The sequence below is a fragment of the Oncorhynchus tshawytscha genome, unplaced genomic scaffold, assembly GCF_018296145.1.
Source record: "Oncorhynchus tshawytscha isolate Ot180627B unplaced genomic scaffold, Otsh_v2.0 Un_contig_16445_pilon_pilon, whole genome shotgun sequence".
Classification (NCBI taxonomy): domain Eukaryota; kingdom Metazoa; phylum Chordata; class Actinopteri; order Salmoniformes; family Salmonidae; genus Oncorhynchus; species Oncorhynchus tshawytscha.
This window is the reverse complement of record NW_024609348.1, coordinates 34,941-59,920: the sequence shown is the minus strand read 5'-3', so window position 1 is coordinate 59,920 and position 24,980 is coordinate 34,941. Positions and strand designations below refer to the sequence as shown.

Below are 24,980 nucleotides of genomic sequence, written 5' to 3'. Positions count from 1 at the left end.
GGTCAGAAGTAGCAGGCTACTCTATATAGTGAATAAAGCCCTATTGGTCCTGGTCAGAAGTAGCAGGCTACTCTATATAGTGAATAAAGCCCTATTGGTCCTGGTCAGAAGTAGTAGGCTACTCTATATAGTGAATAAAGCCCTATTGGTCCTGGTCAGAAGTAGCAGGCTACTCTATATAGTGAATAAAGCCCTATTGGTCCTGGTCAGAAGTAGCAGGCTACTCTATATAGTGAATAGAGCCCTATTGGTCCTGGTCAGAAGTAGCAGGCTACTCTATATAGTGAATAAAGTCCCATTTACATCCTGACATTCTGTCCCTTTTGTTATTGTTTTAGACATTTGAATATCCCATGTGATTCCGTTCAATTATTTTAATTTTAATAAAATATAATCTATTACATGTGATCTTTTTGCGTAAGGTCCTTGTGCCGTTTTGTTCTTACTTTACAACGTCGTTTCCATCAACTAGTGACAAAATCCGTTGTTTAGTTGAATCGGGTGTGTTTGTGCTGGGCTGGAACCAAAATGTGCACACCCAGTGAGATATATTGAGAAGCACTGGGTTTCTATGTTATATGAGTGCCATCTGGTGAACACAATTAATAAAATCATATTAATCTAGTTGGCTTGAATTGAAGTGAGGTATAGTTTTAACAGTGAGTTGTTTTTTTGTCATCTAGCCAATTGTATTCTCGGCTCACGGGGTTAACTAGCTCTGTGCACTCCAATCCCCCTTCACTGGTAAATGCAAACCAATATCATCTTCACTTTGTGAATAACATTTTAATCTACAGTTTAGGCTACAATTATGCTGTGAGGTGTAACTTCACTCCTAAAGCAACCACTCTACTGTAGTGTATGACTTTTTAAAAGCGTGGGAATCGAGTTACAGTTTCACCTTGTGGGAGAAAAAAAAAAAAAACGAGCATAATCTCGCGATAGACCAAGTCCAACCCCATTCTTGTCTATTGTGAGAGTTTTTCAATTCTCGCGCGATTTCGTAACTTTCCCACGGCTGTTGTGGCGTCTGCCCTCTGTCCGCCTCTCTCTCCCTCTCCCTTTTTTTTTTTTTTTTTTTTTTTCTACTCTCGTTTATATCTGTTCCCGTCGGGGGGGTTCTTCTGTTCGTTGTGTTTGTCCCAGCGGCGGTGGGAATGGATTTGAAATCTCGCGATTTTTGGGACTTTAGAAGTTCCAGTGGAAAATGGCGCCCGTTGTGACGGGGTAAGTGTTGAAATTCAGAGCAACAAAAAATAAATATATATATATATATATATATATATGAAGGAAAGAACCGTTTAAAAAGTTCATTTTCTTTGTTTTTGGGTAACTTAAGTTTCCTAATCACTTTGTTACACTCGTTTTTGTTTACCAGATAGCTTTGAAAGTGCTTTATTAAATTGGCGTCGCGCACTTATTGCTACTTTTGTGTCAATGTTAGTGCGGTGTTAGCTAGCCACAACGAAAAGCTAGCCAACTAAACTACCTCTTTTTTTTATCCGCCAGTCATAATATATCTAACTATATTTTATTTATTTTAGCTACATTTTATGTCCAGATCACCTAGTCATTATGTATTTGCTGAGTTCAATTAAACAATGTTTTTATATTTGTTCAATGTTGCCTATTTAATAATACTAATCATGTAAAGTAACAAAGACAGTATATTAGTCGCATTTGTCCGACAAAAAACGGGCAACAAAGTTAGTTTTTAACTTCACTGATTTGAATCGTTCACTTGCCACCTGCAGCATAAATCAAATATACTGTTTAGTTTTCATGGTAATACTCACCTGTTAATAGTCATGATGTTTTCAGATTGCTAGAATTGTGACAACTTTATGATTTAACTTTATCTAGTATAATGTGGAGCTGATAGAAAAGTACCTGTTTTGTTTACTTAAACAGGAAGTTTGGTGAGCAAGCTCCACCGCAGCGCCTGACGAGGTAAGGAAACGTTCCCACCACACGTTTCATAACTCATCAGTCTCATTTAAACGTGAGAAACGTCTAGCTTCCTCCTCCACAGCGTTTGTATTACTAAGGTGTAGAGCCACTTTGGGGCGGCAGCGTAGCCTAGTGGTTCGAGCATTGGACAAGTAACCGGAAGGTTGCGAGGTCAAACCCCCGAGCTGACAAGGTACAAATCTGTCATTCTGCCCCTGAACAGGCAGTTAACCCACTGTTCCTAGGCCGTCATTGAAAATAAGAATGTGTTCTTAACTGACTTGCCTAGTTAAATAAAGGTAAAATTAAAAATGATCCACATTCATTTCTTCCTCTTTGCCATAAGATTGATTTTACACCCGTTTCTATGTACACACCATTCATACTGCAAGTGTCTAAGAGCATGTATTTATTTTTATTTAACCAGGCAAGTCAGTTAAGAATAAATTCTAATTTACAATGACGGCCTACCGGGGTTAACTGCCTTGTTCAGGGGCAGAAGCACAGATTTTTTTTTACCTTGTCAGCTCGGGATTCGATCTAGCAACCTTTCGGTTACTGGCCCAACACTCTAACCCCAAATTCTCCGTCGTATTTGACCGATGGTGTATACACCCTTGTTATTTCACCCAGTTCTATGGATCTTTACATAGTTGTGATATTACCTTGAATAAGCGTTGTCTGAACGCTTATTATATATATTTTTATTTAAATGTAATCTTTAATTAACATTTTGCTCTATATAGCAGTGTACCCCGGTGGCTCTGTACCCAGGTTCATCTTCTGTACCCCGTGGCTCTGTACCCCGGTGCCTCTATGTGGCTCTGTACCCCGGTGCCTCTATGTGGCTCTGTACCCCCGGTGCCTCTGTGGCTCTGTACTCTGTACCCCGGTGCCTCTATGTGGCTCTGTACCCCGGTGCCTCTGTGGCTCTGTACCCCGGTGCCTCTATGTGGCTCTGTACCCCGGTGCCTCTGTGGCTCTGTACCCCCCTCTGGTGCCCCGGTGCCTCTGTGTGGCTCTGTACCCCGGTGCCTCTGTGGCTCTGTACCCCGGTGCCTCTGTGGCTCTGTACCCCGGTGCCTCTGTGGCTCTGTGGGCTCTGTACCCCGGTGCCTCTGTGGCTCTGTACGGTGCCTGCGCTGCCTCTGTGGGCTCTGTACCCCGGTGCCTGTGTGGCTGTGGTGCCTCTATGTGTCTCTGTACCCCGGTGCCTCTGTGTGTACCCCGGTGCCTCTGTGGCTCTGTACCCCGGGCTGCCGGTGCCTCTGTGTGCCTCTGTGTCTGTACCCCGGTGCCTCTGTGTGGCTCTGTGTGTCTCTATGTGCCTGTACCCCGGTCTCTGTGGCTCTGTACCCCGGTGCCTCTGTGGCTCTGTACCCCGGTGCCTCTCTGTGGCTCTGTACCCCGGTGCCTCTGCCTCTGTGGCTCTGTACCCCGGTGCCTCTGTGTGGCTCTGTACCCCGGTGCCTCTGTGTGCCTCTGTACCCCTTTGTGCCTGCCTCTGTGTCTCTTTGTGTCTCTATGTGTCTCTGTACCCCGGTGTCTCTGTACCCCGGTGCCTCTTTGTGTCTCTGTACCCCGGTGCCTCTATGTGTCTCTGTACCACCGGTGCCTCTTTGTGTCTCTGTGCCTCTATGTGGCTCTGTACCCCGGTGCCTCTGTGTCTCTGTACCCCGGTGCCTCTTTGTGCCTCTGTACCCCGGTGCCTCTATGTGGCTCTGTACCCCGGTGCCTCTATGTGGCTCTGTACCCCGGTGCTCTATGTGACGTTGTCGACAGAACGTTGTTGTTTGATTCTGTTCAATAAATGTTGTCTGTACGTTGTGTGTGTTTCCCCCATAGAGAGGCCATGAGAAACTACCTGAAGGAGAGGGGAGACCAGACCTTACTCATACTACACGCTAAAGTGGCACAGAAGTCTTACGGCAACGAGAAGAGGTCTGTATGAGAGAGAGAACGGTATTCATGGTGTCTCTGTATGAGAGAGAGAACGGTATTCATGGTGTCTCTGTATGAGAGAGAGAGAGAGAACGGTATTCAGGGTGTCTCTGTATGAGAGAGAGCGAGAGAACGGTATTCATGGTGTCTCTGTATGAGAGAGAGAACGGTATTCAGGGTGTCTCTGTATGAGAGAGAGAGAACGGTATTCATGGTGTCTCTGTATGAGAGAGAGAGAGAACGGTATTCATGGTGTCTCTGTATGAGAGAGAGAGAGAGAACGGTATTCATGGTGTCTCTGTATGAGAGAGAGAGAGAACAGTGTTCATGGTGTCTCTGTATGAGAGAGAGAACGATATTCATGGTGTCTCTGTATGAGAGAGAGAGAACAGTGTTCATGGTGTCTCTGTATGAGAGAGAGAACGGTGTTCATGGTGTCTCTGTATGAGAGAGAACGGTGTTCATGGTGTCTCTGTATGAGAGAGAGAGAACAGTGTTCATGGTGTCTCTGTATGAGAGAGAGAACGGTGTTCATGGTGTCTCTGTATGAGAGAGAGAACGGTGTTCATGGTGTCTCTGTATGAGAGAGAGAACGGTGTTCATGGTGTCTCTGTATGAGAGAGAGAGAACGGTGTTCATGGTGTCTCTGTATGAGAGAGAGAGAACGGTGTTCATGGTGTCTCTGTATGAGAGAGAGAGAACAGTATTCATGGTGTCTCTGTATGAGCGAGAGAACGGTATTCATGGTGTCTCTGTATGAGAGAGAGAACGGTATTCATGGTGTCTCTGTATGAGAGAGAACGGTGTTCATGGTGTCTCTGTATGAGAGAGAGAGAACAGTGTTCATGGTGTCTCTGTATGAGAGAGAGAACGGTGTTCATGGTGTCTCTGTATGAGAGAGAGAACGGTGTTCATGGTGTCTCTGTATGAGAGAGAGAACGGTGTTCATGGTGTCTCTGTATGAGAGAGAGAGAACGGTGTTCATGGTGTCTCTGTATGAGAGAGAGAGAACAGTATTCATGGTGTCTCTGTATGAGCGAGAGAACGGTATTCATGGTGTCTCTGTATGAGAGAGAGAACGGTATTCATGGTGTCTCTGTATGAGAGAGAGAGAGAGAACGGTATTCATTGTGTCTCTGTATGAGAGAGAGGGAGAACGGTATTCATGGTGTCTCTGTATGAGAGAGAGGGAGAACGGTATTCATGGTGTCTCTGTATGAGAGAGGGAGAACGGTATTCATGGTGTCTCTGTATGAGAGAGAGAGAACGGTATTCATGGTGTCTCTGTATGAGAGAGAGAGAACGGTATTCATGGTGTCTCTGTATGAGAGAGAGAACGGTATTCATGGTGTCTCTTTATGAGAGAGAGAGAGAGAACGGTATTCATGGTGTCTCTGTATGAGAGAGAACAGTATTCATGGTGTCTCTGTGTGAGAGAGAGAGAGAGAGAGAGAGAGAACGGTATTCATGGTGTCTCTTTATGAGAGTGAGAACGGTATTCATGGTGTCTCTGTATGAGAGAGAGAACGGTATTCATGGTGTCTCTGTATGAGAGAGAGAACGGTATTCATGGTGTCTCTGTATGAGAGAGAGAACGGTATTCATGGTGTCTCTGTATGAGAGAGAGAGAACGGTATTCATGGTGTCTCTGTATGAGAGAGAACGGTGTTCATGGTGTCTCTGTATGAGAGAGAGAGAACGGTGTTCATGGTGTCTCTGTATGAGAGAGAGAACGGTGTTCATGGTGTCTCTGTATGAGAGAGAGAACGGTGTTCATGGTGTCTCTGTATGAGAGAGAGAGAACGGTGTTCATGGTGTCTCTGTATGAGAGAGAGAGAACAGTATTCATGGTGTCTCTGTATGAGCGAGAGAACGGTATTCATGGTGTCTCTGTATGAGAGAGAACGGTATTCATGGTGTCTCTGTATGAGAGAGAACGGTGTTCATGGTGTCTCTGTATGAGAGAGAGAGAACAGTGTTCATGGTGTCTCTGTATGAGAGAGAGAACGGTGTTCATGGTGTCTCTGTATGAGAGAGAGAACGGTGTTCATGGTGTCTCTGTATGAGAGAGAGAACGGTGTTCATGGTGTCTCTGTATGAGAGAGAGAGAACGGTGTTCATGGTGTCTCTGTATGAGAGAGAGAACAGTATTCATGGTGTCTCTGTATGAGAGAGAGAACGGTATTCATGGTGTCTCTGTATGAGAGAGAGAACGGTATTCATGGTGTCTCTGTATGAGAGAGAGAGAGAACGGTATTCATTGTGTCTCTGTATGAGAGAGAGGGAGAACGGTATTCATGGTGTCTCTGTATGAGAGAGAGGGAGAACGGTATTCATGGTGTCTCTGTATGAGAGAGAGGGAGAACGGTATTCATGGTGTCTCTGTATGAGAGAGAGAGAACGGTATTCATGGTGTCTCTGTATGAGAGAGAGAGAACGGTATTCATGGTGTCTCTGTATGAGAGAGAGAACGGTATTCATGGTGTCTCTTTATGAGAGAGAGAGAGAGAGAGAGAACGGTATTCATGGTGTCTCTGTATGAGAGAGAACAGTATTCATGGTGTCTCTGTGTGAGAGAGAGAGAGAGAGAGAGAGAGAACGGTATTCATGGTGTCTCTTTATGAGAGTGAGAACGGTATTCATGGTGTCTCTGTATGAGAGAGAGAACGGTATTCATGGTGTCTCTGTATGAGAGAGAGAACGGTATTCATGGTGTCTCTGTATGAGAGAGAGAACGGTATTCATGGTGTCTCTGTATGAGAGAGAGAGAACGGTATTCATGGTGTCTCTGTATGAGAGAGAGAACAGTATTCATGGTGTCTCTGTATGAGAGAGAGAGAGAACGGTATTCATGGTGTCTCTGTATGAGAGAGAGAGAACGGTATTCATGGTGTCTCTGTGTGAGAGAGAGAACGGTATTCATGGTGTCTCTGTGTGAGAGAGAGAACGGTATTCATGGTGTCTGTGTGAGAGAGAGAACGGTATTCATGGTGTCTCTGTATGAGAGAGAGAACGGTATTCATGGTGTCTCTGTATGAGAGAGAGAGAGAACGGTATTCATGGTGTCTCTGTATGAGAGAGAGAGAACGGTATTCATGGTGTCTCTGTGTGAGAGAGAGAACGGTATTCATGGTGTCTCTGTGTGAGAGAGAGAACGGTATTCATGGTGTCTCTGTATGAGAGAGAGAACGGTATTCATGGTGTCTCTGTATGAGAGAGAGAACGGTATTCATGGTGTCTCTGTATGAGAGAGAGAGAGAACGGTATTCATGGTGTCTCTAGTTGATAGTGTGTGTGTGTGTTCATGGTGTCTCTCGTTGATAGTGTGTGTGTGTGTGTGTGTGTATTCATGGTGTCTGTAGTTGATAGTGTGTGTGTATTCATGGTGTCTCTGTAGTTGATAGTGTGTGTGTATTCATGGTGCCTCTATAGTTGATAGTGTGTGTGTGTACCTGAAGGACTGATCTGTCTGTCCTGTAGGTTCTTCTGCCCTCCTCCTTGTATCTATCTGATGGGCTGATCTGTCTGTCCTGTAGGTTCTTCTGCCCTCCTCCTTGTATCTATCTGATGGGCTGATCTGTCCTGTAGGTTCTTCTGCCCTCCTCCTTGTATCTATCTGATGGGCTGATCTGTCCTGTAGGTTCTTCTGCCCTCCTCCTTGTATCTATCTGATGGGCTGATCTGTCTGTCCTGTAGGTTCTTCTGCCCTCCTCCTTGTATCTATCTGATGGGCTGATCTGTCTGTCCTGTAGGTTCTTCTGCCCTCCTCCTTGTATCTATCTGATGGGCTGATCTGTCTGTCCTGTAGGTTCTTCTGCCCTCCTCCTTGTATCTATCTGATGGGCTGATCTGTCCTGTAGGTTCTTCTGCCCTCCTCCTTGTATCTATCTGATGGGCTGATCTATCTGTCCTGTAGGTTCTTCTGCCCTCCTCCTTGTATCTATCTGATGGGCTGATCTGTCTGTCCTGTAGGTTCTTCTGCCCTCCTCCTTGTATCTATCTGATGGGCTGATCTGTCTGTCCTGTAGGTTCTTCTGCCCTCCTCCTTGTATCTATCTGATGGGCTGATCTGTCTGTCCTGTAGGTTCTTCTGCCCTCCTCCTTGTATCTATCTGATGGGCTGATCTGTCCTGTAGGTTCTTCTGCCCTCCTCCTTGTATCTATCTGATGGGCTGATCTGTCCTGTAGGTTCTTCTGCCCTCCTCCTTGTATCTATCTGATGGGCTGTGGCTGGAAGAAGAAGACGGAGGAGATGGAGAGAGAGGGCTGTTCAGAGCAGGAGGCTCAGCCCTGTGCCTTTATAGGGATAGGAAACAGTGACCAGGAGATGCAGCAACTCAACATAGAGGGGAAGGTAAGGGACAACACACACACACACACACACAGAGGGAGAGTCACACTGACACACACACACACTGACACACACAGACACGCTGACTGAAACCCACAATTTCCTCATTTTCTCTCCCCAGAATGTCTGCAAGGGTAAAACCGTGTGTCTACACACACACACACACACACACACACACACACACACACACACACACACACACACACACAGAGAGGCAGAACAGTGAAACCCCTCCCTCAGTCTTTCCTCACAGAACTTCTGCATCCTGTTTCCTCAAATAACTTCTCTTCTCGCAAAATACCTCCTTCTCTCTCTCCTTCTCTCTCTCCTTCTCTCTCTCTCTTCTCTCTCTCCTTCTCTCTCTCTCCTCTCTCTCTCTCTTCTCTCTCTCTCCTTCTCTCTCTCTCTCTTCTCTCTCTCTCTCTCTCTCTCTCTCTCTCCTCTCTCTCTTCTCTCTCTCTCCTTCTCTCTCTCTCTCTTCTCTCTCTCTCCTTCTCTCTCTCTCCTTCTCTCTCTCTCCTTCTCTCTCTCTCCTTCTCTCTCTCCTCTCTCTCTCTCTCTTCTCTCTCTCTCTCCTTCTCTCTCTCTCCTTCTCTCTCTCCTCTCCTCCTCTCTCTCTCTCTCCTCCTTCTCTCTCCTCCTTCTCTCTCTCCTCTCCTCCTTCTCTCTCCTCCTCCTTCTCTCTCTCCTCTCCTCCTTCTCTCTCCTCTCTCCTCTCTCTCTCCTCCTCTCTCCTCTCCTCCTTCTCTCTCTCTCCTCTCCTCTCCTCTCCTCCTTCTCTCTCTCCTCTCTCCTCCTTCTCTCTCCTCCTCTCTCTCCTCCTTCTCTCTCCTCCTTCTCTCTCCTCCTTCTCCCTCTCCTTCTCTCTCCTCCTTCTCTCTCTCCTCCTCTCCTCTCCTTCTCTCTCCTCCTTCTCTCTCTCCTCCTTCTCTCTCCTCCTTCTCTCTCCTCCTTCCTCTCCTCCTTCTCTCTCCTCCTTCTCTCTCTCCTCTCCTCCTTCTCTCTCCTCCTTCTCTCTCTCCTCTCTCCCTCCTCTCCTTCTCTCTCTCCTTCTCCTCTCCTCTCCTCTCCTTCTCTCTCCCTCCAGGACTTCTGCACAGCTAAGACTCTATACATCAGTGACAGTGACAAGAGGAAACACTTCATGCTGTCAGTCAAGATGTTCTATGGTAACAGTACAGACATAGGAGTCTTCCTTAGTAAGAGGATCAAAGTTATCTCTAAACCGTCCAAGAAGAAACAGTCTCTGAAGAACGCTGACCGTGAGTATGGAGAGGAACACACACACACACACATTTCCACAGCAATGGATAATAAAAGTGTATTAGAGTATCAGATATTATAAAATAGTTTTTTCTAATTTTTTAATTTTTTTTATAGGGTTCTATGGGGCTCTGGTCTAAAGTAGTGCACTACATAGGGAAGGGTTCTAGGGCTCTGTTCTATAGGGAATAGAGCCTCTGGTCTAAAGTAGTGCACTATATATAGGGAATAGAGCTCTGGTCTAAAGTAGTGCACTATATAGGGAATAGGGTTCTATAGGGCTCTGGTCTAAAGTAGTGCACTATATATAGGGAATAGGGTTCTATAAGGCTCTGGTCTAAAGTAGTGCACTATATATAGGGAATAGAGCTCTGGTCTAAAGTAGTGCACTATATATAGGGAATAGAGCTCTGGTCTAAAGTAGTGCACTATATAGGGAATAGGGTTCTATAGGGCTCTGGTCTAAAGTAGTGCACTATATATAGGGAATAGGGTTCTATAGGGCTCTGGTCTAAAGTAGTGCACTATATATAGGGAATAGGGTTCTATAAGGCTCTGGTCTAAAGTAGTGCACTATATATAGGGAATAGAGCTCTGGTCTAAAGTAGTGCACTATATATAGGGAATAGAGCTCTGGTCTAAAGTAGTGCACTATATAGGGAATAGGGTTCTATAGGGCTCTGGTCTAAAGTAGTGCACTATATATAGGGAATAGGGTTCTATAGGGCTCTGGTCTAAAGTAGTGCACTATATATAGGGAATAGAGCTCTGGTCTAAAGTAGTGCACTATATATAGGGTTCTATAGGGCTCTGGTCTAAAGTAGTGCACTATATATAGGAATAGGGTTCTATAGGGCTCTGGTCTAAAGTAGTGCACTATATATAGGGAATAGGGTTCTATAGGGCTCTGGTCTAAAGTAGTGCACTACATACGGAATAGGGTTCTATAGGGCTCTGGTCTAAAGTAGTGCACTACATAGGGAATAGGGTTCTATAGGGCTCTGGTCTAAAGTAGTGCACTACATAGGGAATAGGTAACGGTTATTTGTAGAAGTCCAAATAGTCTACAAAATTGTATTTGAAAGGATTTTCAAATACCTGTGTTTGTTTTTTTTTAAATACATTAATATTCAACTACTTTTCATTTCAAATAAAAATATATCTGAATGCTTTAAGTGCATGTGGACGGGACTGAAAGGTTTTAAATAGTATTTGGACCCATCCGTCTCTCTCTCACACACAGGATGCTCTCACCACATTTAGAGAAGATTTGTGGTTACATAGAACACACACACACACACACACACAGACACACACACAGACACACAGACACACAGACACACACACAGACACACACACACACACACACACACGCGCTTGATGCGCAGTGGTACGGTTTTCCTGAGTGGTTTCGGGACAAAGGTCTTTTTTTACAAGCTCTGTCGTAACTCTGCCGGTTTTATTTGGCAATGATCAACTTCAAAGTGTGGTCTCTCTTTCATGATCTCTTTACGAATGCATATCTAACCTTCTCCCTCCCTACTTTCTCCCTCACTCCCTACTCTATCCTTCACTCCCTACCCTCTCCCTCACTCCCTACCCCTCCCTCACTCCCTACCCTCTCCTCACTCCCTACCCTCTCCCTCACTCCCTACCCTCTCCCTCACTCCCTACCCTCTCCCTCACTCCCTACCCTCTCCCTCACTCCCTACCCTCTCCCTCACTCCCTCCCCTCTCCCTCACTCCCTACCCTCTCCCTCACTCCCTACCCTCTCCCTCACTCCCTACTCTCTCCCTCACTCACTCACTACCCTCTCCCTCACTCACTCACTACCCTCTCCCTCACTCACTCACTACCCTCTCCCTCACTCCCACTACCCTCTCCCTCACTCCCACTACCCTCTCCCTCACTCACTCACTACCCTCTCCCTCACTCACTCACTCACTACCCTCTCCCTCACTCACTCACTACTTCTCCCTCACTCACTCACTACTACTCACTACCCTCTCCCTCACTCACTCACTACTACTCTCCCTCACTCACTCACTACTCTCTCCCTCACTCACTCCTCACTACCCTCTCACTCACTCACTCACTCACTACCCTCTCACTCACTCACTCACTACCCTCTCCCTCACTCACTCACTACCCTCTCCCTCACTCACTCCTACCCTCTCCCATCTCTCTCCCCCTACCCTCCCTCCTCTACTCTCTCCCTCACTCCCCTACTCTCTCCCTCACTCCCTACCCTCTCCCTCACTCCTCCCTACCCTCTCCCATCTCCTCTCCCTCTCTCTTTCTCCCTACTCCTCTCTCTCTCCCTACTCTCCCTCACTCCCTACCTCTCCCTCACTCCCTACCCTCTCCCTCACTCCCTACCCTCTCCCTCACTCCCTACCCTCTCCCTCACTCCCTACCCTCTCCCTCACTCCCTACCCTCTCCCTCACTCCCTACCCTCCCTACCCACTCCCTACCCACTCCCTACCCACTCCTACCCACTCCCTCCCTCTCCCTCACTCCCTACCCTCTCCCTCACTCCCTACCTCTCCCCTCACTCCCTACTCTCTCCCTCACTCCCTCTCTCTCTCCTTCACTACCTACTCTCTCCCTCACTCACTCCCTACTCTCTCCCTCACTCACTCCCTACTCTCTCCCTCCTCACTCACTACCCTCTCCCTCACTCACTCATTACCCTACTCACTCACTCACTCTCACTACCCTCTTCACTCACTCACTACCCTCTCCCTCACTCACTTTCCTCTCCCCACTCACTCACTACCCTCTCCCTCCTCACTCACTACCCTCTCCCTCACTCACTCACTACCCTCTCCCTCACTCACTCCCTACCCTCTCCCATCCCCCAGCCCCTCTCTCTCTCTCTCTCCCCCTACTCCTCCCTCTCTCCCTCACTCCCTACTCTCTCCCTCACTCCCTACCCTCTCCCTCACTCCCTACCCTCTCCCTCACTCACTCCCTACCCTCTCCCATCTCTCTCTCTCTCTCTCTCTCCCCTACTCACCCTCTCCTCACTCCCCCTACTCTCCTCACTCCCTACTCTCTCCCTCACTCCCTACCCTCTCCCTCACTCCCTACCCTCTCCCTCACTCCCTACTCCCTCACTCCCTACTCTCCCTCACTCCCTACCCTCTCCCTCACTCCCTACTCTCTCCCTCACTCACTACCCTCTCCCTCACTCACTCCCTACCCTCTCCCTCACTCACTCCCTACCCTCTCCCATCTCTCTCTCTCTCTCTCTCTCTCCCCCTACTCTCTCCCTCTCTCTCTTTCTCCCTACTCTCTCCCTCACTCCCTACCCTCTCTCTCTTTCTCCCTACTCTCTCCCTCTCTCTCTAGTGTGTATAGCGTCAGGGACCAAGGTTGCGTTGTTTAACCGGCTGCGTTCTCAGACCGTCAGTACCCGCTACCTACACGTGGAGGGAGGGAACTTCCATGCCAGTTCACAACAGTGGGGAGCCTTCTACATACACCTCTGTAGGTTACCCCTCCCTCCTCTCCTTCAGCCCCTCCCTTCCCTTCAGCGCCGCCCCTCTCTTCCCTTCAGCGCCGCCCCTCTCTTCCCTTCAGCGCCGCCCCTCTCTTCCCTTCAGCGCGCCCTCCCCTTCAGCGCCGCCCCTCTCTTCCCTTCAGCCCCGCCCCTCTCTTCCCTTCAGCCCCGCCCCTCTCTTCCTTCAGCCCCGCCCCTCTTTCCCTTCAGCCCCGCCCCTCTCTTCCCTTCAGCCCCGCCCTCTCTTCCCTTCAGCCCCGCCCCTCTCTTCCTTCAGCCCCCCTCTCTTCCCTTCAGCCCCGCCCCTCTCTTCCCTTCAGCCCCGCCCCTCTCTTCCCTTCAGCCCCGCCCCTCTCTTCCTTCAGCCCCGCCCCTCTCTTCCCTTCAGCCCCGCCCCTGTCTTCCCTTCAGCCCCGCCCCTCTCTTCTCTTCCCTCTCTCTTCTCTTCTTCCCTTCGCCCAGCCCCTCTCTTCTCTTCCCATCTCTCTTCTCTTCCCTTCAGCCCCTCTCTTCTCTTCCCATCGGCCCAGCCCTCTCTTCTCTTCCCATCGGCCCAGCCCCTCTCTTCTCTTCCCATCGGCCCCGCCCCTCTCTTCTCTTCCTTCAGCCCAGCCCCTCTCTTCTCTTCTCTTCCCTTCGGCCCCGCCCCTCTCTTCCCTTCCCTTCTCTCTCTTCTCTTCCCTTCGGCCCCGCCCCTCTCTTCTCTTCCTTCTCTCTTCTCTTCCCTTCGGCCCAGCCCCTCTCTTCTCTTCCTTCGGCCCCCTCTCTCTTCTTTCCCTTCGGCCCAGCCCCTCTCTTCTCTTCCTTCGGCCTTCTCTTCCTTCGGCCCAGCCCCTCTCTTCTCTTCCTTCGGCCCCGCCCCTCTCTTCTCTTCCCTTCGGCCCAGCCCCCTCTCTTCTCTTCCTTCATAGAGGGCCCCTCTCTTCCCTTCCCCTTCCCTTCTTTCTCTTCCCTTCGGCCCCGCCCCTCTCTTCTCTTCCCTTCGGGCCAGCCCTCTCTTCTCTTCCTTCGCCCCAGCCCCTCTCTTCTCTTCCCTCATAGCCCAGCCCTCTCTTCTCTTCTCTTCCTTCGGGTTGCCCTCTCTTCTCTTCCCTTCGGCCCCTACGCCCCTCTCTTCTCTTCCTTCGGCCCAGCCCTCTCTTCTCTTCCCTTCGGCCCCGCCCCTCTCTTCTCTTCCTTCGTTATAGCCCCTCTCTTCTCTTCCCTTCGGCCCCGCCCTCTCTTCTCTTCCCTTCGGCCCAGCCCCTCTCTTCTCTTCCCTTCGCCCAGCCCCGCCCCTCTCTTCCTTCGGCCCTTCCCTTCGGCCCATCTCTTCCCTTCCTTCGCCCCGCCCCTCTCTTCTCTTCCCTTCGTAACAGCCCTCTCTTCTCTTCCCTTCGGCCCAGCCCCTCTCTTCTCTTCCCATTCCCAGCCCTCTTCTCTTCCTTAAGCCCCGCCCCTCTCTTCCCTTCGGCCCAGCCCCGCCCCTCTTCCCTTCGGCCCTTCCCTTCGGCCCATCTCTTCCCTTCCCTTCGGCCCCGCCCCTCTCCTCATTCTCCATTTCCTTAATATCTTCACTTTCCTCTAATAGCTTCCTCTGTCTTCCGTCTGAACTCTCTCTCCTCCTCTGTTTCAGCCAATCATGTTTCCCTGTTAATTATGCTGCATTGCCATGGTGATGTTGAAGTCAATGCCACCAAGACAAGACTTCAGATAAAGATGTATAGCATAGAGGGTCGTTACAGTAACTACATAGAGGGTCGTTACAGTAACTACATAGAGGGTCGTTACAGTAACTACATAGAGGGTACAGTAACTACATAGAGGGTCGTTACAGTAACTACATAGAGGGTCGTTACAGTAACTACATAGAGGGTCGTTACAGTAACTACATAGAGGGGTCGTTACAGTAACTACATAGAGGGCGTTACAGTAACTACATAGAGGGTCGTTACAGTAACTACATAGAGGGGCGTTACAGTAACTACATAGAGGGGCGTTACAGTAACTACATAGAGGGGCGTTACAGTAACTATATGTAGATGTATAGCATCATAGTGGGTTGTTATAGTAACTATATATAGTGGGTTGTTATAGTAACTATATAGAGGGTCGTTATAGTAACTATATAGAGGGTTGTTATAGTAACTATATAGAGGGTCGTTATAGTAACTATATATAGAGGGTCGTTATAGTAACTATATATAGAGGGTCGTTATAGTAACTATATATAGAGGGGTCGTTATAGTAACTATATATAGAGGGTCGTTATAGTAACTATATATAGGGGTCGTTATAGTAACTATATAGAGGGTCGTTATAGTAACTATATATAGAGGGTCGTTATAGTAACTATATATAGAGGGTCGTTATAGTAACTATATATAGAGGGTCGTTATAGTAACTATATATAGAGGGTCGTTATAGTAACTATATATAGAGGGTCGTTATAGTAACTATATATAGAGGGTCGTTATAGTAACTATATATAGAGGGTCGTTATAGTAACTATATATAGAGGGTCGTTATAGTAACTATATATAGAGGGTTGTTATAGTAACTATATATCGACTCCATTATGGTAGGGCTGATTTCTGTTATTAACTGTGTTTCCTACAGTAATAACTATATAGAGGGTCGTAACTATAGTAACTATGACTCTCTCCCTATAGTGGAGGAGGAAGAGCCGGAAGGGGAGGAGTTTGCGGTGAGGGATGGATACATCCACTATGGTCAGACTGTCAAACTGGTCTGTTCTGTCACTGGTATGGCGCTGCCTAGACTGGTACGTACCAACGTGTCTCACCTCTCTACCTACAGGTCTGTCTGTCTCCTGTTCCTACATATTCACCTCTCTACCTACAGGTCTGTCTGTCTCCTGTTCCTACATATTCACCTCTCTACCTACAGGTCTGTCTGTCTCCTGTTCCTACATATTCACCTCTCTACCTACAGGTCTGTCTGTCTCCTGTTCCTACATATTCACCTCTCTACCTACAGGTCTGTCTGTCTGTCTCCTGTTCCTACATATTCACCTCTCTACCTACAGGTTGTCTGTCTGTCTCCTGTTCCTACATATTCACCTCTCTACCTACAGGTCTGTCTGTCTGTCTCTGTTCCTACATATTCACCTCTCTACCTACAGGTCTGTCTGTCTCCTGTTCCTACATATTCACCTCTCTACCTACAGGTCTGTCTGTCTCCTGTTCCTACATATTCACCTCTCTACCTACAGGTCTGTCTGTCTCCTGTTCCTACATATTCACCTCTCTACCTACAGGTCTGTCTGTCTCCTGTTCCTACATATTCACCTCTCTACCTACAGGTCTGTCTGTCTCCTGTTCCTACATATTCACCTCTCTACCTACAGGTCTGTCTGTCTGTCTCCTGTTCCTACATATTCACCTCTCTACCTACAGGTCTGTCTGTCTCCTGTTCCTACATATTCACCTCTCTACCTACAGGTCTGTCTGTCTCCTGTTCCTACATATTCACCTCTCTACCTACAGGTCTGTCTGTCTCCTGTTCCTACATATTCACCTCTCTACCTACAGGTCTGTCTGTCTCCTGTTCCTACATATTCTCAGGTGATGTGTGATAGATAAGCAGGGTGTGTCCTCTCTCACCTCCTCTCCAGGTGATGTGTGATAGATAAGCAGGGTGTGTCATCTCTCACCTCCTCCCCAGGTGATGTGAGATAGATAAGCAGGGTGTGTCATCACTCACCTCCTCCCCAGGTGATGTGTGATAAGCAGGGTGTCTCTCACCTCCTCCCCAGGTGATGTGTGATAAGCAGGGTGTCTCACCTCCTCCCCAGGTGATGTGTGATAAGCAGGGTGTCTCTCACCTCCTCCCCAGGTGATGTGTGATAAGCAGGGTGTCTCTCACCTCCTCCCCAGGTGATGTGTGATAAGCAGGGTGTCTCATCACCTCCTCCCCAGGTGATGTGTGATAAGCAGAGGTATATGTGATAAGCAGGGTGTCTCTCACCTCCTCCCCAGGTGATGTGTGATAAGCAGGGTGTCTCTCACCTCCTCCCCAGGTGATGTGTGATAAGCAGGGTGTCTCTCACCTCCTCCCCAGGTGATGTGTGATAAGCAGGGTGTCTCTCACCTCCTCCCCAGGTGATGTGTGATAAGCAGGGTGTCTCTCATCTCCTCCCCAGGTGATGTGTGATAAGCAGGGTGTCTCTCACCTCCTCCCCAGGTGATGTGTGATAAGCAGGGTGTCTCTCACCTCCTCCCCAGGTGATGTGTGATAAGCAGGGTGTCTCTCACCTCCTCCCCAGGTGATGTGAGATAGATAAGCAGGGTGTCTCTCACCTCCTCCCCAGGTGATGTGTGATAAGCAGGGTGTCTCTGACCTCCTCCCCAGATGATGTGTGATAAGCAGGGTGTCCTCACCTCCCCCCAGGTGATGTGTGATAAGCAGGGTGTCTCTCACCTCCTCCCCAGGTGATATGTGATAAGCAGGGTGTCTCTCACCTCCTCCCCAGGTGATCCGTAAGGTGGACAAGCAGACAGCGTTGATGGATGCAGACGACCCAGTGTCTCAGCTCCACAAGTGTTCCTTCTACCTGAAAGACACCGAGAGAATGTACCTCTGTCTCTCACAGGAGAGAATCATTCAGTTCCAGGTACACACACACACACACACACACACAGACTGATGGACCCACACTCATACACACACACACACACAGACTGATGGACCCACACTCATACACACACACACACACACAGACTGATGGACGCACACTCATACACACACAAACACACACACACACTCCTAGCCCCTTGTAGATCGTAGCCAGGTTTGTGGTATCTGGTAATAGCTCTTCCCAGCCGTCTGTTCAGCTAAAATCAGAGTTTCTTATTGGATCACTAGTTCATCTAGTCCCTCCCTGTTTAATGAGGGTTTCTTATTGGCCCACTAGTTCATCTAGTCCCTCCCTGTTTAATGAGGGTTTCTTATTGGACCACTAGTTCATCTAGTCCCTCCCTGTTTAACCATTGGTTTCGGTCGTTGTCTTCTGGTTGGTTTCTGGTTAATTCCACCCTGCTCAGATGGCATTGTTATGTGCATCTCATTTGCATACACCCACACCCTGCCCCCCAAATAAGACCAGTAAGGAGATGATAAATGACAGATTTGCATATCTCCTTCCCCAGGCCACGCCCTTTCTCAGGCCACACCCTTCCCCAGGCCACGCCCTTCCCCAAAGAGACCAGGTCTGTGTTCGGTGTGGGGACGTTGTGGGACGCTCGCTCGTACGTTGTGGGACGCTCGGTACGTTGTGGGGACGCTCGGTACGTTGTGGGACGCTCGGTACGTTGTGGGACGCTCGGTACGTTGTGGGGTACGCTGGGACGCGGTACGTTGTGGGACGCCGGTGCGTTGTGGGACGCTCGGTACGTTGTGGGACGCTCGGTAGGTTGTGGGACGTTGTGGGGACGCCGGTACGTTGTGGGACGCTTGTGGGGCGTTGTGGGGCGCTTCGGGACGTTGTGGGACGTTGTGGGACGTTCGGGACGTTGTGGGACGGTTGTGGGACGTTCGGTACGTTGTGGGACGTTCAGCGTTGAACTGAAGCGGTGTTGTACTGAACGACCAGTCTGTTTGTTTAAACAGGGAGGGGTTGTGGGTTGGGGAATGCTGTCCGCATGGCCACTCCCCTTTTTAAAAATTACTCCACTCATTTCTTCAAGCAACACCTCACCACAGTTCAAACCCCTGAGCTGACAAGGTACAAATCTGTCGTTCTTTCCCTGAACAGGCAGTTAACCCACTGTTCCTAGGCCATCATTGAAAATAAGAATTTGTTCTTAACTGACTTGCCTAGTTAAATAAAGGTTATATATATTTTAAAAACACCCACCAAGCAGGAGCGAAGTGTGTTCAAGGACGTTTTGGGGAAACATGTTGATCAGTACAAACGGTTCCGCATCTTAGCCAACGTTAACTCCAACTGAAGGCACCTCAGTAATGCGATAATAAACTACTAATTAGCTTATCTCCTCCCCCAGGCCATGCCGTACCCCAAAAAGACCTGTACGGAGGTACATGACTAATTAGCATATCTCCTCCCCCAGGCCACGCCTTTCCCCAAAAAGACCACTATGGATGTAAATGACTAATTAACATACCTCCTCCCCCAGGCCACGCCCTGCCCCAAAAAGACCACTATGGATGTAAATGACTAATTAACATACCTCCTCCCCCAGGCCACGCCTTTCCCCAAAAAGACCACTATGGATGTAAATGACTAATTAACATATCTCCTCCCCCAGGCCACGCCTTTCCCCAAAAAGACCACTATGGATGTAAATGACTAATTAACATATCTCCTCCCCCAGGCCACGCCCTGCCCCAAAGAGCCCAGTAAAGAGATGATAAACGATGGAGCCTCCTGGACCATCATCAGTACAGACAAGGCAGAGTACACCTTCTACCAGGGGATGGGTCCTGTACCCTGTCCTGTTACACCGGTCCCTGTGGTGGAGAGTCTGCAGGTACACACACACCTACACACACACACCTACACCTTCTATCAGGGGATGGGTCCTGTACCCTGTCCTGTTACACCGGTCCCTGTGGTGGAGAGTCTGCAGGTACACACACACCTAAACACACACACACCTACACCTTGTTGTCTCTAGGAATGGATGGGTCCTGTAACCCTGTCCTGTTAATGGTGGAGGGGACACCCACACTAACCCCTCCCTGTGGTGGAGAGTCTGACAGGACCCACACAACCCCTCTGTTGTCTCTAAACACAGGACCCACACACCTCTGTTGTCTCAATGGTGGAGGGGACAGGACCCACACTAACCCCTCTGTTGTCTCTAGTTGAATGGTGGAGGGGACAGGACCCACACTAACCCCTCTGTTGTTGTCTCTCTGTTGTCTCTAGTTGAATGGTGGAGGGGACAGGACCCACACTAACCCCTCTGTTGTCTCTCTAGTTGAATGGTGGAGGGGACAGGACCCACACTAACCCCTCTGTTGTCTCTCTAGTTGAATGGTGGAGGGGACAGGACCCACACTAACCCCTCTGTTGTCTCTCTAGTTGAATGGTGGAGGGACAGGACCCACACTAACCCCTCTGTTGTCTCTCTAGTTGAATGGTGGAGGGGACAGGACCCACACTAACCCCTCTGTTGTCTCTAGTTGAATGGTGGAGGTGACAGGACCCACACTAACCCCTCTGTTGTCTCTCTAGTTGAATGGTGGAGGTGACAGGACCCACACTAACCCCTCTGTTGTCTCTCTAGTTGAATGGTGGAGGTGATGTGGCCATGTTGGAGCTGACGGGACAGAACTTTGCTCCAGATCTCCGAGTCTGGTTTGGAGATATCGAGGCTGACACCATGTACAGGTAAACTGTTGTGTGAGTGACAGAGAGATGGCTGGCATGGTAACACAGGTATCGTGTTACCGTGGTAACTGTATAATCGCGTAATTGAAGATTATGGATGAAGACTGTCATGAAAATACAATTATTAAAACGGTTATTTTATTTGTTTGTTTTTCTATGAACTCAATTTTTGAGAGGACAGACTTGACCCAAAAGCAGTAAAAATGTAAAAGTGAGGTACCAACCACAGTCACAACTGATATCCGGAGAGACCAGAGGAGGCTAACCTGACCCGTTTTTAAAATTGTTGTTAAGTTAACAAACGACTGACTGAAGACGGATGACATGCGGTCGAGTCTTGAGTTTCCGTGGTAACGCGGACTCCACAACGTGGCGGATCTCGTGGTGAATCTGTCTTTTGTCTAACCCCTTCTGTCCCAGGTGTGGAGAGAGCGTGCTCTGTGTGGTGCCTGACATCTCCGCCTTCAGAGAGGGGTGGCGCTGGGTCCGTCAGCCCGTCCAGGTGCCCGTCACCTTGGTCCGCAACGACGGAGTCATCTACTCCACGGCCCTCACCTTCACCTATACCCCAGAACCAGGCCCTCGGCTTCACTGCAGCGCTGCCGGAGCCATCCTCCAGACCCACAGTCACAGTATCTCCTCTTCGTCCTCATCCTCGCCTTCCTCAGGGAGTCTGGGGATGGGAGGTTTAGGGGGGTTGGCGGAAGGACAGACGGGCTACGGGATTGGCCAAGGGGGAGGGTCAACCAATAGCGTTGGGTTGTTGTCGGGTTCATCGGTGATGTCAGTATCGTCATAGCAGCGGGGAAGTGTGTGTGGGGGGGAGGTGAGAGGCTCATGGACCTGCTTTGAAACCACCCTCGCTCGCTCAAGGACTCTTTGGAAAGAGAGCGATTTGAGTTGAAGAGGAGAAGAGAAGAAGAGAGATGAGGTTCTGATGAAAGACGGACCTGGAAGGAGGGGGATCCCCTCTCTCTGGCGCCCCCGTGTGGTCAGTTGTGGACATGACACTGCAGCCTGGGAGAGGTTTCACCTCCAGGATGACACAATAACTAGGAGCCCTTTTTATACATTTGTTGGAGAACAACTTTTATTATTTTCAACACTCACAATTTCTACAAAGTTTGGATAATTATTTTTTTTTTACCCACAACAAAGGGCTTTGGTAATGATGGAGATATCACTCATGTGCAGAGAAATGTCATTATTGTTTTATGGGTGAAACAGTTATAATAGTAACAATTTTTACGGACCAAGGAATATTATTATTTTATTCTTTATGATATTTTATAAGCTTTAGCCGAGGTACATTTTCAAATGTTGTTTTTTGTACTATAACGTTTTAGGGAGTACACTTTTTTTGTTACCAAATAGTTTTTTTTTCTCCATTTGAGAGAGAGAGAGAACTCTGAGGAGATTGAGTAACATGATTCAGGCTGCGTCTCAATCGGCTAAAAAACTGGATTCCTCCCTTTATTAGTGTGAAAGAGTGACGCGACCTCGTGGTGCTTTGTGCAAGTCTTAAAGTCTGGAAAAGGTCAGGGTTGTAGTTATCTGAATAGGGCAAGAGTTGAACAAGTGAAAGCAAACTCGAAAGTAGGTTCTCTCTCTCTCTCTCTACCCCATCTCTTCCACCTTCTCTGTCCTGTCCGGATTAAGGAGAGGAAATTAGGAGGAAGGGAGGAAGGAAGCCATTTTGAGACGGTTAACATGCACCCCGTAATCTCAGCCAGTTTCTATAGCAACCTTAAATCTTCCTGGCCAATCGCCTTAAATTGATCAGTCTCTCACCAGACCTTTTCAGAAGAAACGAAAGAAAGATATCTTTTTTCTTTTATTTTTATGTGTGTGTGTATATATAAGGTTGTCGTTTTCCGAAACTGTTCTAAGAGTGTTTGGTCGACACTCGTCAAGCCAAGGCCTGGGAATGTCTCATCATGTCGTTGGTCTCTGTCTCTCAAATGACACCTGATTTCATAAATAGTGCACTACTTTAGACCAGGGCTCTCCTATGGGGGATCCTAAAAAAGGGAATTGGAGTACCGTTTGGGATGCAGAAGTTGGTTTTTACACTACCGTTCGGCCTCATTCCCAATTCGGCTCCTAGCATCTTGCCCCTAGTAGACGTTTGTGTAAATCTGAGAGGATTGTACAGGTATTACCAATATGGTAATCACCCCTGTGGCCTTCTAGGCTTCGGGTAATTCATGCCATTTTTGATGACTTAGTGCATACTATCTAGGGGTCATTTGCTTACCTAGTGCACGCTATCTAGGGGCTAGGGATTGGTTTGGGACTGGACACTTTCAAGCAGCTCCCCCTCTTATCTATCTAATGAAGCCGTAGCATCAAACAGAAAATCACTTGCGTCGCTAAGCTGATAGCCCCACTACACTGTAAATGTCATTCGCTAAAGCTTCATTGGAATTCAATTGGCTAAGCTAATGGCTAATGCTACAATGTAATTCTATGAGTGAAGCTAAGCTGAAGCTAATGCTACTGTGTCGTTCTATTTTAGTGAAGCTAAGCTAACGCTAAGCTAAGCTACAATGTAAGTCTGGTAGTGAAGCTAATGCTAATATGTAATTAATGTCACTTGGCTCTACGGCTAAACTTAATTATTGAAATCACGATGCCTTTAAAAAACAATAAAAAACACTCCCTAGCAAGAGACTGTTTTCTGTCTCACCACTGTCTGTTTTCTCACAAAGTAGTCTCTCTCACGTCACATTTTTAGGTAGCCTACCAGTCGGTGTGTTTTTTTTTTTTAATTTTCATTTTTGTTCATCACGAGGGAATCATTTTTCCCTATGTTCAGCATACAACTACAATGTTTTCCCTCCACTGTAGAAAAAAAAAAAAACGGTTATTGAAACGATTGCCAAAAATATGTGTGTCCCATCTTTGTTGTGGGTCAACAGGTGGACCTGTTCACCTGTTGCTTACCTGTCATTGGTGCTGTACGACGTCGAAGGGGATGGTTACTCTGTTACTATGGGAACGGCTTATGATAACATGTACTGTAACTGGCTCTAACTGATTTTGATTTGAGTTGTAACTTTTTTTTATCGGTTTTCATCTTGGATCAATGCTCGTATGGCTGTTTTGTTTTTTGGTGTTATTCATTGATTTAAAAAAAAAAAAAAAACCTGTGGAAGTTATTTAGTTGGCAATCGGTTCTCAAATACAGGTCACCAGTTTTTGGACTTTCTTTTGAGGAAATTCTCTTTTGTTCTGCTCTGTTTTTAAATTGTGGTGCCTTGCCTCTTAACAAGTACGAGGAACAATATAACTGTTCTCAAATCTGTGGTCCCCACTCAAACCCTAACCAGTATAAGCTAACACAACTATGAAACTGGCCTGGGATCATTTCTTACGTGATGATTTTTCCTCCCTTCATATTGGTGTTGTCTCCTGGGTCGTTATTCACTAGGAAACTCAAACGGAATCAAACTCTGCAGGCAACGACCTGAACTTGTCTCAATAAGAAACGCTTGTTTTTCCCCATTGCAAAACATTCTGCGTGATTTGCACTAATGAATACAACCCTGGCTCCCCATCCCAAAAAAAACAGTTTTCCTCCGTTCCCTGTTACAGCTAAACCACTCGTATTGCCTTAGCGCAGCCTATGGAGTGAGCCATCACTGGTTCTGGTGTGTGAAGGCAGGATTTTTGTTCCAGCTCTTAACATACCTCATTTAATCTAGCCTAATCGTGGTCAACAAATCAATTCAAGACCAGGAGTAGTGGATTCATTTTCTTTTAAACTTTATTTAACTAGGCAAGTCAGTTAAGAACAAATTCTTATTTTCAATGACAACCCACTGTTCCTAGACCAACTGCCTGTTCAGGGGCAGAACGACAGATTTGTACCTTGTCAGCTTGGGGGTTTGAACTTGCAACCTTCCGGTTACTAATCCAACGCTCTAACCACTAGGCTATCCTGCCGTGTTTGAGCTGGGTCGGGACAAATACCTGCACACACACAACTCTTTTAAGACGAGAGTTTTGTTTCCCCCGGCCTTATCTATAGTGTAGATGAACCTAACGCAGAAATAGCCACCACTCTGTGGTTGTCTGGGTGGAAGACCCTGATCTGATGCCCTAATTCACACTAAATGGAGGCTTGACCAGTTCAGTACAGCTCGGGTTTGTCCCTATAGTTGTGAATCAAGTGTTTGTTTGTTTATTTTTGCTTTCCTGAGAACTGAAACGATAATACTCTTAACATGCCAAATGAATCAACTTTCCCCCCCGTTTTTAACTTTGTGTCTGCAATCTGAACTGGGACCCTAGTCCATATACAGGTCATTACCTACAGAGTCTAAAGTATCACTATGGTAGGGAATAGGTTGCCAGTTCAGACAAAGTCTGTGTTTTTTCCTGCTTTTGGACCTCTTGAAAGCCAGCTTTTTTTTCTTTTTTTTTACACCACATAAAGAAGGCAGAACAAAATAAATCAAATGCATTGAGTTTGTTTTTTAAAAAATGTCTCTGAATAAAATGTCTTTGTCTTCAGGCTCTCTTGGTTGAGCGCGTCACTCTAAAAAAAAGGGCAGGTCTGACAGCATTGGAGAAAGGAAAGGTCAAGAAATAAAAGTTGGGAGTTGG

General features: G+C 47.7%; 1 protein-coding gene across 2 annotated transcripts; it reads left to right on the top strand.

Moving 5' to 3' along the window:
- The first annotated feature begins 1,114 nt into the window (after positions 1-1,114).
- On the top strand, positions 1,115-24,980 carry LOC121844638 (recombining binding protein suppressor of hairless-like). Of its 2 annotated transcripts, XM_042314949.1 has the most exons (12): positions 1,115-1,227; positions 1,912-1,950; positions 3,796-3,891; positions 8,080-8,245; positions 9,330-9,504; positions 12,862-12,999; positions 15,664-15,776; positions 17,487-17,627; positions 19,348-19,503; positions 20,162-20,174; positions 20,279-20,369; positions 20,790-24,980. In XM_042314949.1, exons 1-12 carry the CDS (start codon positions 1,208-1,210, stop codon positions 21,166-21,168), a joined length of 1,527 nt encoding a protein of 508 aa, XP_042170883.1. In that variant the 5' UTR covers positions 1,115-1,207; the 3' UTR covers positions 21,169-24,980. The 2 variants fall into 2 exon arrangements, with proteins under 2 accessions (XP_042170883.1, XP_042170882.1); XM_042314948.1 differs by lacking the exon at positions 20,162-20,174 and having other exon boundaries at positions 20,266-20,369.

Excerpts from the sequence above, each read along its gene's own strand:
- LOC121844638 (XM_042314948.1), top strand. The coding sequence starts at position 1,208 with ATGGCGCCCGTTGTGACGGG. Across the intron at positions 15,777-17,486 it reads GTATGGCGCTGCCTAGACTG|GTGATCCGTAAGGTGGACAA; the intron begins GTACGTACCAAC and ends CCTCCTCCCCAG. Across the intron at positions 17,628-19,347 it reads AGAGAATCATTCAGTTCCAG|GCCACGCCCTGCCCCAAAGA; the intron begins GTACACACACAC and ends CTCCTCCCCCAG.